Source organism: Corvus brachyrhynchos, unplaced genomic scaffold (genome assembly GCF_000691975.1).
Source record: "Corvus brachyrhynchos isolate BGI_N302 unplaced genomic scaffold, ASM69197v1 scaffold46, whole genome shotgun sequence".
Taxonomy (NCBI): domain Eukaryota; kingdom Metazoa; phylum Chordata; class Aves; order Passeriformes; family Corvidae; genus Corvus; species Corvus brachyrhynchos.
In genome coordinates this window covers 713679-729103 of record NW_008238838.1, presented here as the reverse complement: position 1 = coordinate 729103, position 15425 = coordinate 713679, and the positions used below count along the sequence as shown (strand labels likewise).

Here is a 15425-nt window from a genome sequence, read left to right as displayed (position 1 = left end):
TGGTCCCCCGGCAGTGCAGGAGAGGAGGTCGGTCACTCACCAGGGGCAGTGAGCACTGAGCACTGAGCACAGCAGCCTGAGCCCCTGGAGCACGGTGTCACACCCTGGAGCACAATGTGACACCCTGGAGCACAGAGACACACCCCCGAGAACGGTGTCACACATGGATCACGGTGTCACACCCAGAGCAGTGTCATACACTGATCACAGTGTCACACTCTGATCACAGTGTCACACTCTGATCACGGTGTCACACCTGGATCACAATGTCACATGGATCACGGTGTCACACCCTGATCACGGTGTCACAGCTGGATCACAGTGTCACACTTCGATCACAGTGTCACAGCTGGATCATGGTGTCAGACCCAGATCACGGTCACAGCTGGAGATCACGGTGTCACATCCCAATCACGGTGTCACACCCCAATCACAGTGTCACAGCTGGATCATGGTGTCACACCTGGATCACGGTGTCACAGCCCGATCACAGTGTCACACCTGGATCACAGTGTCACACCCCAATCACGGTGTCACACCCGGATCACAGTGTCACACCCCAATCACAGTGTCACATGGATCACAGTGTCACACCCGGATCACAGTGTCACACCCCAATCACAGTGTCACACATGGATCACAGTGTCACACCCCGATCACGGTGTCACAGCCCGATCACAGTGTCACACCTGGATCACAGTGTCACACATGGATCACAGTGTCACACCCCGAACGGTCACAGCTGGAGATCACGGTGTCACATCCCAGGATCACAGTGTCACACCCCAATCACGGTGTCACAGCTGGATCACAGTGTCACACCCCAATCACAGTGTCACAGCCCGATCACAGTGTCACACCCGTCACAGTGTCACACCTGGATCATGGTGTCACACCCAATCACGGTGTCACACCCCAATCACAGTGTCACACCCAGAGCACGGTGTCACACCCAGAGCAGTGTCATACACTGGTCACAGTGTCACACTCCGATCACAGTGTCACACCTGGATCATGGTGTCAGACCCGGATCACGGTGTCACACCTGGATCACGGTGTCACACCCCAATCACAGTGTCACACCTGGATCGCGGTGTCACACCTGGATCACAGTGTCACACCCCAGTCACAGTGTCACACATGGATCACGGTGTCACACCTGGATCACGGTGTCACACCTGGATCACAGTGTCCCACATGGATCACAGTGTCACAGCCCGATCACAGTGTCGCACATGGATCACGGTGTCACACCCGGATCACGGTGTCACAGCCGGATCTCCGATGCCCCGCTGGCCCTCCCCATCCAGGCTGTGTCCCAGCAGGGCTCAGCTCTTCCGTGCTGCCCCGGGGCCGTTTCCCTGCCAGCACAGACACCTTTCACACCTGACAGGAGCATTCCCGCTGGGAATCAGCTCCATTCCCTGTGAAATCCCCACATCCCTGCAGCTCCTCAGCCTCTCCCCGGCTGCCTCAGGACATGAAACCTTCAGCAGTTGCCTCTCTGAGGGCGGATTTTGGTTCCCTGCCTGGAAAAACAGTAGGCGAAATAGTAAACCCTTAAATTCGAACATGTGTAAGTTCTACATCTTATTTCCATTTTCCAGCAACATTCCCTTCGTCAGACATGAGGAAAAAATTACCGTCTGCCTCAGAATATCTCAGTGGAGCATTTATCTCCCAGCCATGATAACTGAATTTCAGGCACTTCTCGCTCCCTCCCCCCCAGTTCAGGTTAAGAGACAAATTTGTTTGGTGTCCAGCTTGGAATTCCAGCCAGCTGAGCTCGGAGGGTGGGATTTGTGCAGTGTCACCGTTCTCACCCTGCAGGGAATGGTTCCCTCCCAAAGCTCTTGGCTTCTGGCAGAGGAGGAGGACGGCTCTGGGATTAAAGCCTGGCCTAAACTGCCCTGGAAATGGCTCTGGGATTGAAGCCTGGCCTTGCCCTGTGCACAGGCTGTGCACTAATTCCCCCCTGGAAAGGCGAGGGCAATGATGTGCCCTTCCCTGCAAGTCCCTCGGGCTGGGATGTGCTGTGTGTGCCTGGCAGGCTCGGGGCTGGGGTTGGAAGGGGCTAAAGGCAGGAGCTGCTCCTGCAGCTGGAGAAAAGCACAATCCCTCCTCCCTCTCTGGGCTTTGCGCTCACAAGTCTCCCAGAGCCTTCCCCAGGGTCTGCACTAGGCCAGGCCTTAGCACGGTGCCACCTGAGCTGCAGGATGTCCCCTCTTCATCACTCCAGCACCTCAGGAGTTAAACCGGGGCCAGAGCCTTTTCCACACCCGGGTGCTGGGGTCTGAAGCTCCTGACTCCTGCCTGGGGCACGAAAGATTCCCAGATTTCCTCACCAGGTAGTGAACTGTGGCACTGTTAACCAGAGAATAATGGAATAACAGAATAACAGAATAATTGAATAATCAAATAATTGAACAATAGAATAAAGGAACAGGCTGTGCTGGAAGGGACCCACAAGGATCACAGAGTCCAACTCCTGTCCCAGCACAGGACAGCCCAGCAATCCCACCATGTCCCTGAGCGTTATCCAAGCGCTCCTGGAGCTCTGGCAGGCTCCAAGAACAGACAAGCTCTGTTCCATTCAGACTCCGTGCTGACACTGGGTGTTCTCAGGGACAGCCCTGTCACTCTGGGGGGGTATTTTGGGTTCTTTGTCAATACCACGAAAGGGCTGTTCCTGTGTCCCTGTGAGCTCTGAAGAAACGCCTCAGGGCAGGTGAGCAGAGCACCTGTGTGTCACTGCCAGGCTCCACTGCAACACCAGGGGTGTTCTAGTGCCACAAAGGGTGGAACAGCCCCACAGGAGCTCCCAGGAGCACCCAGGAGCACCCAGCCATGCCTGCAGGATTGCTGGAATGCACGGAGCAACCAGGGATGGGGGAGTCGGGTATAACCCACAGGCTGGTGTGACAGGCACTGCTTTGGGAATGTTGCTGTCCCAGAGCCACTGCACACATTGCCGTGTCTGGAAGTCATTTCCCTGGAGACTCCACCTGGTTGCATTATCGGCGATCCCCTGTGTGACCTGTGCCCCACAGACCCCCTTATGACACCCAGTGACAGGTCAGGAATGGCCTCTCCCACCCCAAGGAACTCCCCTGACTGTCCCACCCTGGGACCGTGCCCATGTCCGTGAGCCCAACCCCTCCGGTGCTGCAGGGATGGAAGGGGCAGGGATGGTGACCCAGCTTTTCCCTTGGCCTTCCAGGGAGTCCCCCGTGGACTGCAGCGTGAACAAGTGTGGGAAGCTGGTGGGAGCAGGCACCGAGTCCAACCCCATGAGCTACAGCACCTACATGGACGAGAAGAACGGGCCTCCCCCCAACATGACCACCAACGAGAGGAGAGTCATCGTCCCAGCAGGTACCATCCCGCCCTGGGGCAGCTTTCCTTGCTCTGCCTGGAAGAGTTCTTTGTTTAGTTTGATTACCCACCCCCAGAGGAATTTTCTCCCTTACAAAGCACGGGAAAAACTAAGGAAAATATCAGTTTCTGGCTAGTGGGAATTCCCATGCCCCGGTGCATTATCTGAATCAGGATAGGCAGTAGAGAATTGGTGCTTTTCCTTTTTTTTTTCCTTTTTTTTTTCTTTTTTTTTTTTTTTTTTTAATTTTTTTCCTGGAATGGATTGTTGTTTTGGTATGCTGAACCAAATCCATCTCCTGTCATGTGTTGAGGAGAATCTGCTTCCTGGGACACGCAGGGGCTGATCAAAGAGGAATGCAGCGGGCCCAAGTTATAACTCCCCTGGTGCTCTCAGTGATCCAGCTGCACTTTCAAGTCACACTGATTGAATCAAAATGAGCTATTTTGTTTCCATTTTTTTTGTTAGAAGTAGAAACCCAGAAGAAATTCTATTTCACAGGAACTGCGTTATCCTTCCAAAAATTGTCACACAGAAACATTCCTGTCCAGCTCTGTTTGTGTTTGGTATCCACATCTGCTGCCTGGAGCTGGCAGGATGCTCTGGATGCATTTGGACACTCAGGGGTGAGAGCTGCTGTGGAGGGAATGGGTGAAGCCTGAACCGGGAGCGAGGAGCTGCTTCCCTGTGAAGTTTATAAACAACATCCACATAAACACTCAGGGCCAGGAACTTTCCAGCAAAGGAGCCAAGTGCTGGCCCAGTGCACGTCCCAGAACTTGCCCTGGCTCCCAGGGCTGCACCAGGGCAGACACAGCGCTGGCAGAAGGAAATGCACTCGTGGAATTCAGCTCCTTTCTCTGAACGTGGCTCGACCACGAGCAGATGACAATTCCCAAGCATTTGTTTGCCACTTAGGATGAAAAGGAAAAGCCTGAACTGAATGCAGCGAGGAGAAGCCAAGAAAAGATTGATGGCAAATCTCAAAGTCCCATCTGAGCTGAGGTTTGAGAGGCTGGCTGAGCTGCCTGGGGATGGCAGCACAATCGTGGCCAGTGTCACCCTGCCTGGAAAGGTGGAGCTGCCACCAACCAGCCCCTGGATCATTAAAGATGTTCCAGGGGGGACATTTATCCTGCTCCTCACCAGGCTGCTGACACAGGTTTAAAAAGACCAAGGGTGAGCTAAAGTTTAGCATTGTTGAAATAGGGGAAATTACTTTCAGTGCCCCCAGTGGAAGAGAAGGTTTGGAATCTCCTCTCTGAAGGAAAGTGAAGAAAAGGACTTTCCCCCCCTTATGACCATCCACAAATGAAACCCTTGAGATACTTGTGAAAGAGCAGAGATTTAAGAGCAGACTTTGGAAGACAATAATGAACATCATCCCGGATCTCTGGCTGCAGGAGACGAGGCCCAAGTCATCCAAGAAAGGCATTTGGATATTTTAATTTAATCCAGAATGGAGATTTATAGCGCATTAGGGCGAAGATAAGCAAGAATAATGTCACATTAGGCTTACAATAGTAGCAATAACGAGCTCTAAGCCATGTTTTGAGGAGGCAGATCTTCAGACACCATTCAATGTCGTTTACAGTGTTTAAAGAGAGGCCACAAATTCACTCTACCCTCTAGATGTTGGGTTGTTTTCAAAACTCAAGACAAATAAGTCTTTCAATTAAAAAAAAAAAAAAAAAGAATTCTCCCTTGAATAGTTGCATTGTAAAATTTGCAGCCTTTTGCCAGTGCTTAGAAAGCAGAATTTCAATTAACTATTGCCAAAACCTGAAGGAAATCCATCTGCTGTTCCCAGAGCAGACTTGCAAAGGTGTGGGGTTGTAAATTCCATGTTCTGAATTCAGCTTTCAGCAGCCCCGGTTTTCTGGAGATTTAGTGGGGAAAGGTCCCAGTTATAATTTCATCCCCCTTGGTCTCAGTTCCCTGTTTGGTGCCGGAATTCCGGAGCTCAGGTGCCCAGGGATGCCAGGTGTGGGCACTTCCCGACCTTTGGTGCCCAGGGATGCCCTCAGCCTGGGCACACAATGGACAGCCCTGGGCTGAGGCATTGTTCTCTACCCCCTAAAATCCAGGCAGAGGCATTTCTTGTCCTGCCCAGAGCACCCCACAGCCCTGTGCATGTTCCTGATCCATGAGCTCAGCTTCCCGGGATCTGAGGTGTCTGAGGTTTGTCTCGGAGCTGGACCAGCTGTTAATGACACATCAGACATCTCCAAAGTTTGAACTTCTCTGCAATCCTCTGCAGCTGCAGCAGAACACGAATGTGCAGCTCCAGTTTGGCAACGGGATACGTGGGGAGAAGCAGCACAGGAAACATCTGAAAATGCAGATATGCTCTGAAAATGACTCTGGCGAGTGCTATCTTAGCACCAGCTCTTGCTGGGCTCTCTGATCTAATGCCCTTTTCAGAATTCAAAGCCTTTTCTTAACCACTGATGCAGCCGCTCATCTCCACGGGGCCTGAGCTCCAGCCGGGCTCAGAGTGTCTCTTACGTCAGCACCAGCAATAAAGATCCCACAGCTGGAGCTCTGCTGACAGCCAGTGATGCCCAGACAGCCCAAAATCCACCCTGCCCTCGCAGAGCTGGGTGGGGTTACAGGGAGAGTGGAGGTAGAATTGTGTTCCTGCGCCAGGGTGAATGACTCTGACTCACACCCAGGGCAAGCTGCTCTGTTTTAGCAACACCACTTTATTTTATTTTATTTTATTTTATTTTACTTTATTTTACTTTATTTTATTTTATTTTACTTTACTTTATTTTACTTTATTTTATTTTATTTTATTTTATTTTATTTTATTTTATTTTATGTCCCTTTGCTGACCATAAACACCTCCACGCCCAGGGTTTCACGTGCCAGCTGTGGGGCTCCCTAAGGCCCATGGTGGGACTCACCCAGCCCTGCTGCCACTGGGCAGCCTTGCAGAGCCACAGCTGGGGCAGGAACACCCTCTCCAAGGGATCAGCTTCCTTTGGGAAACTTCTTTCCAGACAGAATAGAGTCAAATGTTCCCAGCAAGCAGAGCAGTGAGGTTTGGGCAGGTGGGGGACAGCCAGGACAACTGACCAGGCCAGGTGATCCCCCTTGAGCCCTGCTCCAGCATGGTGCTTGTTCATCCTGCCAAAGTGGGATCACTTCAATATTCAATATATTATTGAGTTTCCAATATATTATTGAATTTCCAATATATTATTGAATTTCCAATACATTATTGAATTTCCAATACATTATTGAATTTCCAATATATTGTTGACCAGCCATCCTGGCTTCTCGCTGGGCCCATCCTTGGGAGGGTGGATCTGTGGAGCAGGGGTTGTGCCTCACACCTCCCACATGCAGCTGCAATATTTCAGTGATGATCATTTAATAATGATCATCAAAATATCCTGTAAATTCAACAATGTATTGAAAATTCAGTGTATCTGCTTGTGGAAGCAACGGATAATGCTCTGACAGGGCTGCAGGGAGCTGGAGGTCAGCGTGTGCCCATCCTCTGCTCTCCCTGCCAGATCCCACCCTCTGGACCCAGGAACACGTGCGCCAGTGGCTGGAGTGGGCTATCAAGGAGTACGGCCTGATGGAGATCGACACCACCATCTTCCAGAACATGGATGGCAAAGAGCTCTGCAAGATGAACAAGGACGACTTCCTGCGCACCACCTCCCTCTACAACACAGAAGTTCTGCTCTCTCACCTCAGTTACCTCAGGGAAAGTGAGTATTGCCCTGGCTCATCCCATCCCATCCCACCCCATCCCGACAGGCTGCTGGGATAAACTGCCCTGGGTATGGAACTCCCAGGCTCCTCCTGCAGCAGGGGGGAGGGAAAAGGGACAGAGAAAGGCAAACAGGGAAATGGGGAATGAAATTGGGCTGGAAAGTTCAGATGAATGCAGATGGAGCTACTGGTGCTATCAGGGAGGTGAAGAACTGAGCAGGGCTCTGAAGGAGATTAGATAAGTCCAACAGATAACAGCAGCATCTGTGGGTGTGTGATAAAAATACACATATCTGCCATGGAGATTAAAGCTGACGTTAACTGCTGTGGCACAGGCAAAGGATTCCATAGCTTTGCAGTTAGAGGGCTGTGCCCTTCCATGAACAGGAGCCACAGCTGGCCAGGGCTGGAGATTTTCTGTGTTCCTGCAGGCCCAGGTTTGTTGGAGAGAGTTAAAAACCCAAGAGTGATTCCCCATATGTAAATGTGCTGGAGCAGACACTGTGCAAATGACTCAGGACTGCGAGCAAAAGGCTGTGGAAGCTCCTCATTGCTCCTTTCTGCCCCACACTTGAGTATGGGATGGATCCAGTTCCCTTTTTTGCTCTATTAAGCCCCAAACCCAGGAGCTGTGAGCAGTGTGGAAAAGCATTTTGCCAGCACCCACACAGGAATGATCACCTTAGGGATGGCACATGCACCTGACACTGGGGGTCTTAGATTCCAACTTGCCCAAGACTTCTGTGCAATCATGATCAAATCCACAGTTTCCAAATGTCTCCTCTTCACCTATAAACGGAGCTAAAAGCATTTCCTTGCCCCACAAAGGTGTACTAAGGGTAATGCTGCTGTGATGAGCCAGAAAACTCGAGCTGGGCCCCACATGCTCCGCTGTTTTTCCAAGTGGAACAGCTTTTTTAGGAGTTATCATTATTTAAGCACTCAAAAATCAGGAGAAGGTGCCATAAATCAAGGTGGGAGTGCAGGGAGAGAAAGGAAATAGTGTACTTTCTCCACTAGAAAATCCTATTGTGCTGAAAAGGCAGATGAAGATGTCTCCTCTGGCCAGTGAAGCAGAGATAACGGAATTTATTTAGGGTGTTCCTTCAAAGTTGATCTCTCTGTGCCTAAAATCAGAGGGAGTTTCACAGATTCCAGTGGCACAGGAGTTAGATCACAGATGGGTGCCTCTGGAAGCCCCACCTTTATTTTTCTTGAGAAGTCGAGCCAAGGAAATGATTCACAACAAAAAATCCAAATTGTTGGATTTGAGCAGTTTCTGTCCCTCATGACTGGACAATAAAATAATTTCCCATCCAAAATTGTTGGCGAATTTCATCCTGTGTCATCAGCAAAGAGCTGCTGCCCCGCAGGAAGCTTTCGGAGGTTCGCCTGCGGAATCAGACACTTTCCTGGAAAGAGGGAAGGCAGCTCAGTGCAGCCAGCAGTGCCTTGGCCAAAGCTGTTGACTGGGGCTGGGGAAATCAGGCTTTGTGACCGGAAACGCTCCTCAATTCCCACAAGATAAACACGCAAGTGAGACACTTGAATCATCTTATTGATAAGGCCTGAGAACTGACAGAGAGATGGAGCTGTGTGGGTTCAGAGCACAGGACCAGGCTGAATTTGGAAAGCTTGGCAGAGGGGTGGAATTCTCTGTTGTTTTAGCTCTGGGTGGCATCTCCAGGACCATCCCCAGTGCTTGTGTCCTGTTACCTGGGCTGTTCAAAGCCAGTGTCAGGGGAACTGCACTGCTGATCTCATGGCATCAGCCTGAAAACCTGGGTTCAGGGGCCACCTTCACCACCTGCTGCTGCCCATTTGCTCCGGAGCAAATCCCTGCTTGATCCCATCTACCCTTAGACACTGAATTGTGGTCACACTGCCAGCAAGGAAGCACCAGGGCATGCTGACACTCAGGACAGCAGTCCCTGGGTCACACCTTGCCTTTAAATACCTGAAATTAGGAGGAATAAACCTCTTCCTCAGTTTTGCTCTCTGTAAGGCGGGCCCAGCCATCCTGGCTTCTCGCTGGGCCCATCCTTGGGGTGGTGGGTCTGTGGAGTGGGGATTGTGCCTCACACCTCCCACGTGCAGCTGCAATATTTCAGTGATGCTCATTTAATAATGATCATCAGAATATCCTGTCCTGCCAGAGCAGTGCCTGCAGTGATTTCTGTGCTTTTAAACCAGTGCAAAACCCGAGGAGCTTTGCTGGATTCAGGCAGATTACTCACTCCTTTTTCAGCCCATGCCCAGCCTTAGGATGATGAATCTGTGTGTGCTCAGCCCCAGACGTGCTGCGAGTGCCGTGCTCGTCAGAGCAGCTCCTGTCTGCTGGAGCTGGGCAGAGCATTCCTCCCTCCCTGCAGCTGTTCCCAGCCACAGGACAGGCTGCTCTGGGGAGTGCTGGGTGTCTCCCTCACGGAGGAACGCCTTCCAGAGGAGCTGATGGCTTTTCCAGACCGGCTTCCAGCGGATGTTCAGTGCTGAGCCCTGAGCTCAGTGCCATGGGGACATGGGGTTTTATTTCCACAAGCTGCACTTTTTGGAAGGGTGTTTGTCCCACAGACATTCACCTCTGCTCCTGCTTAGTGGAGAGAATAGGTGATGGCCACCAGCGCAGGAGGATTTGGGGAAATTGCAGTCCTCCCAGCTGGATTGCCTCTGCCCAGGCTCTCTCTCTAAAGGTGCTTGTGCTCACAGGGTGTTAAGCTGGATATCTGATGATTCATGAATCCTCAGCTTTGGGGTCTGTTTTCCAGGAAGCAAAGCTGATCTGAACTTTCTGATCCTGTTTGCTCACCAGACAAGGAGACCCCCTGAAAATGAGCTTTCCCAGAAGGTTTTCAGCATTTTACACTTCTGATCAGGGTGAAAACTTCCTCAAAGCTGCCTATGAAATACATTATTTTGGCACATCTGAGTCCAGACAGAAAAAATAAACCAGCAACGTCTGCATGACCTCAACAATAGCTCAGTCTCGGTTTTAGCAATGGAAGGTTCAGGTGAGCTGTGTAATACAGTCGAGAGTAACCCAAACTCATCCCACAGCACCTTTAGTCTTCAGGCAAGGCTTAGGCCTGGATCAGAATGGTGCAGTTGTTTCATGTTTCCACAAGCCATGGAAGCAGGCAGGAATTCCAGCGTCTCTGATCCTCAGGAGGTTTCAGAGTGCAGAGCCCAGTCCTGTGGCACTCCCTATCCTTTGGAGCCTCCCAAAACAGCCCAGCAGCTTTTTCAGGGAACCCCCTCAAACAACCATCCTTCTTCACATGTTTCGTTTAGTTCCCTCTCCAAAACTGTGAATCCGTGCCCTGATTCTCCTTCTTTATGTCCATCCCCACACATCTCGGGGCTCCAGACTGATCTTTCTCAAGCACACTCTGCCTGGTGAATCCTCTCCAGGGAAGGGAAGGGAGTTTGGGATGTATCCATGCTGTGTTTGGGATGAAGATCAAAAGAAGCTGAGCTGCCACCTCCATCCTTTCCCTCCCTAGTGGGGACGGTCAGGGTGTGGGGTGTGCACAAATGAGAGGAGCCCGAAGGGGAAAGAATGAGGCTGTGGTGAGAAGCAGAAAACTGCTCAGGGGTTTTTACCATGCCTTAATGCCAAACAAAACCATCCTGCCAAGTGCAGCAGGACCTGGATTCCATCAGGAGCTGTGCAGGGAAGGCCACAGGGCCTGGGGAAGGTGAAGGTAAAAAAGGCTTTCAAATTAAATAGACCCCGAGACTGTGGAACCAAGATGTTCCTGCACCTCTGAAGGATGAGAGGGAAGGGTTTATGGGGAAATAACTCTCCCGGTTTTCAGTCCTTCTCCATCTTTTTGCAATGAATGCGAGGGAAATAAAAGGAAGGGAAGGGTGGGGGGTGCCATAAGACAACGCGTTTGAACATTAATTATGGGAGAGCAGCCCTGCATTACCCCTACAGAGAGAGCTGATCCATCCACGGTGTCGCTGACCCGGGCAGGGGGAACAGGAACAAAAATGAAAATTCATCACAGCCAAAGCTCTGCCCCCGAAGGAGAGAGGCAGGAGCAGCCTGGCCTGTGTCTGTCTGTCTGTCCGTCTGTCTGCTCCCCTCTGTCCTGATCTGGGTCTCTGCCTTTCTCCCTTTCCCTCCTCCATTGAAACCTTAATAGGAAACACATTTCCCTCTCTGTGGTGTTCCCACCAGAAACCTCAGACTGCCGGGCAAAGGTGACAACTCTGAGCAATTAAACCTGGGGAGGCGCCGGCCCTTTCCAGAGGCTTGGGCTGCATTTTTTCGCCTAAAGTAGCTATAGGTTGATCCTGCTCGTTCAGTGCTATTCATCACCCCACCCCCACCGCCCCAGCCACTCATTTGCAGCCCCTTTAGTCATAGAAAACCACGTTTCTGAATTCCCCAGCACTTCCCTGTCTGGCAGGGGGAAGCTAGGCTGGGCGTTGCACTCAGGATTGCTTTAAATAACCTGAAAAGGAGAGAGTGGTGCACAGGAGTTTCCCCACAGATATTCAAGAAAGAAATGCCAAAGCCAGAAACCATCTGATGAAAACATGAGTTACGTGGACAGAGTTGTTTCAATTCCTTCAGCAGCCAATCTCTCTAAATATTTCAGCCAACCCCTTTGGCTATTGGCAGCTTTCAGAGCCAGGGTGCCCTTGGGATCCCTCTGAACTCTTTACCTCCTCGTTCACCATCCATCCTGGTCTTTGGAAACATCCCCTGACTTGCAGCATCTGGTACCATCCATCCTCCCCTCCCTGGGAGCAGCTTTGTTTCCCAACACCTCCAGCCTCCGTGTCCTTGCTGCCTTGTGCAGCCTCTGCCTTTGTTTGCATTTGGGAAGGAAAGAAATCCGCTGGAGCAGAGGGCAGAGGGCCAGCAGCATCCAGCACCTGCAATGGCTCTCAGTTCTGGCAGGGAACTGCCCAAACCTCAGCTCCCTCAGGAAAGAGAGACACTCTGTGAGTACTGAGGGGCAGCTGAGGTCATTTGGGATCATGTGGAGCAGAGGAACGTGGGACTGCAGGGCTCAGCCGCAAGATCCTGCTCAGCTGGTGCTGTGGTGCCTGCAAAGAGGCCTTCCTGCCCTGCTGAGGGGTCTGAGGATGCTTAGGGGCAGGATCCCACCGAACTGAGGGGATCTGGAGAGCAGGAAGGGTCTGTGGGCAGGATTGGTGCTGCTCCAGCCACACCACAGGACCCTCTGCCTTGTCAGGGATGTCTCTGACACAGCACAAGCTTCTCCAAGGAGCTGCAGGGAAGGTGAGCCCAGGAGACTCTGTGAGCACTCATAACCAGACAGCCAGGAAATGTGCATTTCGTGCTGGCTTCCCTCAGCTCCGAGGGTCTCCCCCTCCATTTCCAGGAGAGTTTGCAAGAGAAGCAGAGGGAAATGCTTAGAAAGGAACATTTCCATCACAGACTGCGCAGGACAGACGCTTCCAATGGGTTCTTTTTGAGCTGCTCCTGTGTGCACATGGGGCTGGATGGAAAGGCCTCTCTGATCCAAGAGAGCTGCTCCCAAATCCCCCAGAGCATGGGAGATGCTGGAATCCCAGTGAGATCTGTGCAGCTGCTGGCCCCAAACCAAGCATGTGACACTCTAAAAATGTCCAGGTCCTGACAGTGCAATTCATGTGTTTTCTCCTGCCTGTTCCTCAAACAGGAAATTTCTCTATCACAGCCAGAGAGAGAGAATCTTCTTCCTTATCCTGGCACACAGTCTGTGCCTCAGGCATTTCTGGGATAGATTCTGTACCTGGATAAATGCACTGAACGACCTCACCATTTTAGATCAGTTGTCAGTGGGGGACATCAAGGCACTCAGTGAAGGAGACAAATATCTTTATTTTTTGCAAGTGCACAAACAGCAGCACGTGTGACCTGCAGCTACCAAGCTTTTAGGTGAATTTCACAGAAAATGGGTGCCTAATTAGCGGCAAAATTCGTTTTTTTCATGCTATTAACAGCATTTCCTACCTGCCCTCATGGTTCCCTGTGGCAGAGCGTGCCCAGACTGCACTAACTCCTTTTCTTTGCCCTGCAGGTAGCTCACTGCTGGTCTACAACACTCCATCCCACACAGACTCCTCACGTCTTGCCACCAAAGAAGGTCAGTGTTTTGCATGTAATTGTCTTGGGTTTGATTGGGTTAAAACTGGACCTTTTTAACAATATCCTTGGCATGAAAATGTTCTGCTCCGCTCTGCGTTCACAGCACGGTTAAAGAGGAATAATTCCCACTGTGCAGCCCCATCCAGGCTGCAAATGCCATCTCTGCTTGTCCCGACAGCGCCGTGGCACAAACTGTGTCACTGGCACACTGGTGTTTTGCTGAGCTGGTGGCACATTTCCTGTTCCTGATGTGACCAGTTTGGAATCTCACACAGGCAGGCCTGAGACACTGTTTCTCTCTGAGTTCACAGTTGAAAGGATAAAATCCTCTCACAATAAATTTCACTGCTGCAAAGGCCACTCAGGTGTTCCAAACCCCTCCATGGATCTGCAGCTCATTTCAGCCAGCAAGGGAGACCAAATGTATCTTTTTGACACCTTCATTCTGGAACAGTTTGGTTTTCTTTTCTGTTTCAAATAACCCATTTTTTGTTTATCTGGTAGAAATTCTGACCACATGGCTATAGCTTAGGAACCTTGAAGTTTAAAAGTCAATAACCCTCTTGGGGCTCCTTCAGGCTTTGGAGCTGTTTGTGTGTCCTTCAGTCAGGTGTTCCTTGTTCTGATTTTTATTGACCAGCTGGACTCTCAGTCAGGATAAAGTTGTGAGCGTTGGTGTGGTGGGTGTGATCCCAGAATGGTTTGGGGTGGAAGGGACCTTAAGGATCCTCTTGTTCCAGCCCGAGGCCATGGGCAGGGACAGGATGAAGCACATCCCGTACCTACAACAGAGAAGAAGTTGAATTGATGAAGGCCAAATAGGGTGATAAAGAGCAAAAATCTGTTCCTGTGCTCTGTAACTCCTGTGTAGACTCTGTGACTCCGTGTGTAGGGACAGGAGCCCTAAATGGGGTTTTCCTTGCCCTCTGTGCTACTGCAGGAACATTGGGTTTGTTCCCTGTGCTCTGTTCAGCTCAGGTTCTGGGAAGGGGTGAAATCTCCTGCCTCCCCCAGTTGGACCCAGCCTGTCCCTGTGCCACTTCCCTCACTGTTACATGAACTGTGAGATGCACACACCTCTCTGCTCCTCAGGAGAATGTGGCTGCATGGACGGGCCACAAGTTTGGATTAAAAAGAACAGTGGGGAAAGGCAGAAGGTCTTTTATTGACACAGCTGGAGAGACAAAACCTCCCGTTCCACCGAGGGGCTGCAGCAAACAGACCCCACATGAAACAGCTCCTGCATGGAGGGTTTGGCTGCCTCCTGTCCTTGCTGCTTCTTTCTCCTTGCATTTCATCCCTTGGACCTGGACATGAGACCAGGGCTGCTCTTTCCAGCAGCTGCTTTTGTCCAGCGTGTGAATGCCCACTTGAGCTCCCTGGCACGCTGTTCTCTCCTGAGGCAGCACCAGCTGATAAAACAGGGACATTACAGGGACAAAACAGGGACATTACAGGGACAGAGCCACTCAGGCTTCGCTGTGACTGCTGCTTTGACATTAACAATCATCTATTTAAACTTCATCCGAGCTGGGCTTGCTCCTATGTGAATAAGGCAGGGCACGTGCTCCTCCACAATTTCCCCTCACATCCAAACCTCAGCTCATTCTGTCTCAGGCCAAGAAGTTGCCAAAAATAAACCCAAGAAAAGTGTGATTTTTTTTTTTAATTTTTTTTTTTTAAATTAAGGAGAAAATCTCTGCATAGAACTGCACTCCTCTGAATTTTTAAACACTTTGTGTCTCAGGCCTGGAGTCACTCAGGCTGAAAGAAATTTGAGGGGAAAGTGTCCCTCCCCTGCATTTTTAGTGGCCTCGAGAGTGTCTCTGCAGTGCAGCTGACAGAGCTCTGGGTTCACTGCTGTCAGCGTGGAGCCCTCAGCTTCACATGGAACTTTCATCACGTGTCAATAAAGGACCAAGCACGCCCAGGGGGCAGGCAAATAAAAATTAAGAACTACGTAGAAATGTTGAAATCCCATCTATTCCTCCCCCATTTCTTCCTATAAGGCATAAATTCCGTCATTCCTTCCACACTGGGTATTGGTGTAGCATAAACTGCCGCACTCAGCTGATTGAGGTTATTGCTGAGATAAGATGGCAGGAGAGGAGACAGGAGAACGTGACAGGCTGGCAGATAAGGAACTGGGGGAGCAGAATGAAGTGGCTCATCCAATAGCACAGCAGAAACTCGTGATGCTCATAAAAC

The 15425-nt window shown here is 50.9% G+C and overlaps 1 protein-coding gene across 3 annotated transcripts in view; it reads left to right on the top strand.

Annotated features, from left to right (window-relative positions):
• The window catches only part of FLI1 (Fli-1 proto-oncogene, ETS transcription factor), an 89680-nt gene that overhangs the window by 57554 nt on the left and 16701 nt on the right, over positions 1 to 15425 (top strand). For all 3 annotated transcript variants that reach the window (XM_017738524.1, XM_017738523.1, XM_017738525.1), the window contains 3 exons: positions 3221 to 3375; positions 6901 to 7104; positions 13150 to 13215. In XM_017738524.1, coding sequence (XP_017594013.1) covers positions 3221 to 3375; positions 6901 to 7104; positions 13150 to 13215 — 425 coding nt within the window. The remainder of the gene's footprint in view (positions 1 to 3220; positions 3376 to 6900; positions 7105 to 13149; positions 13216 to 15425) is intronic.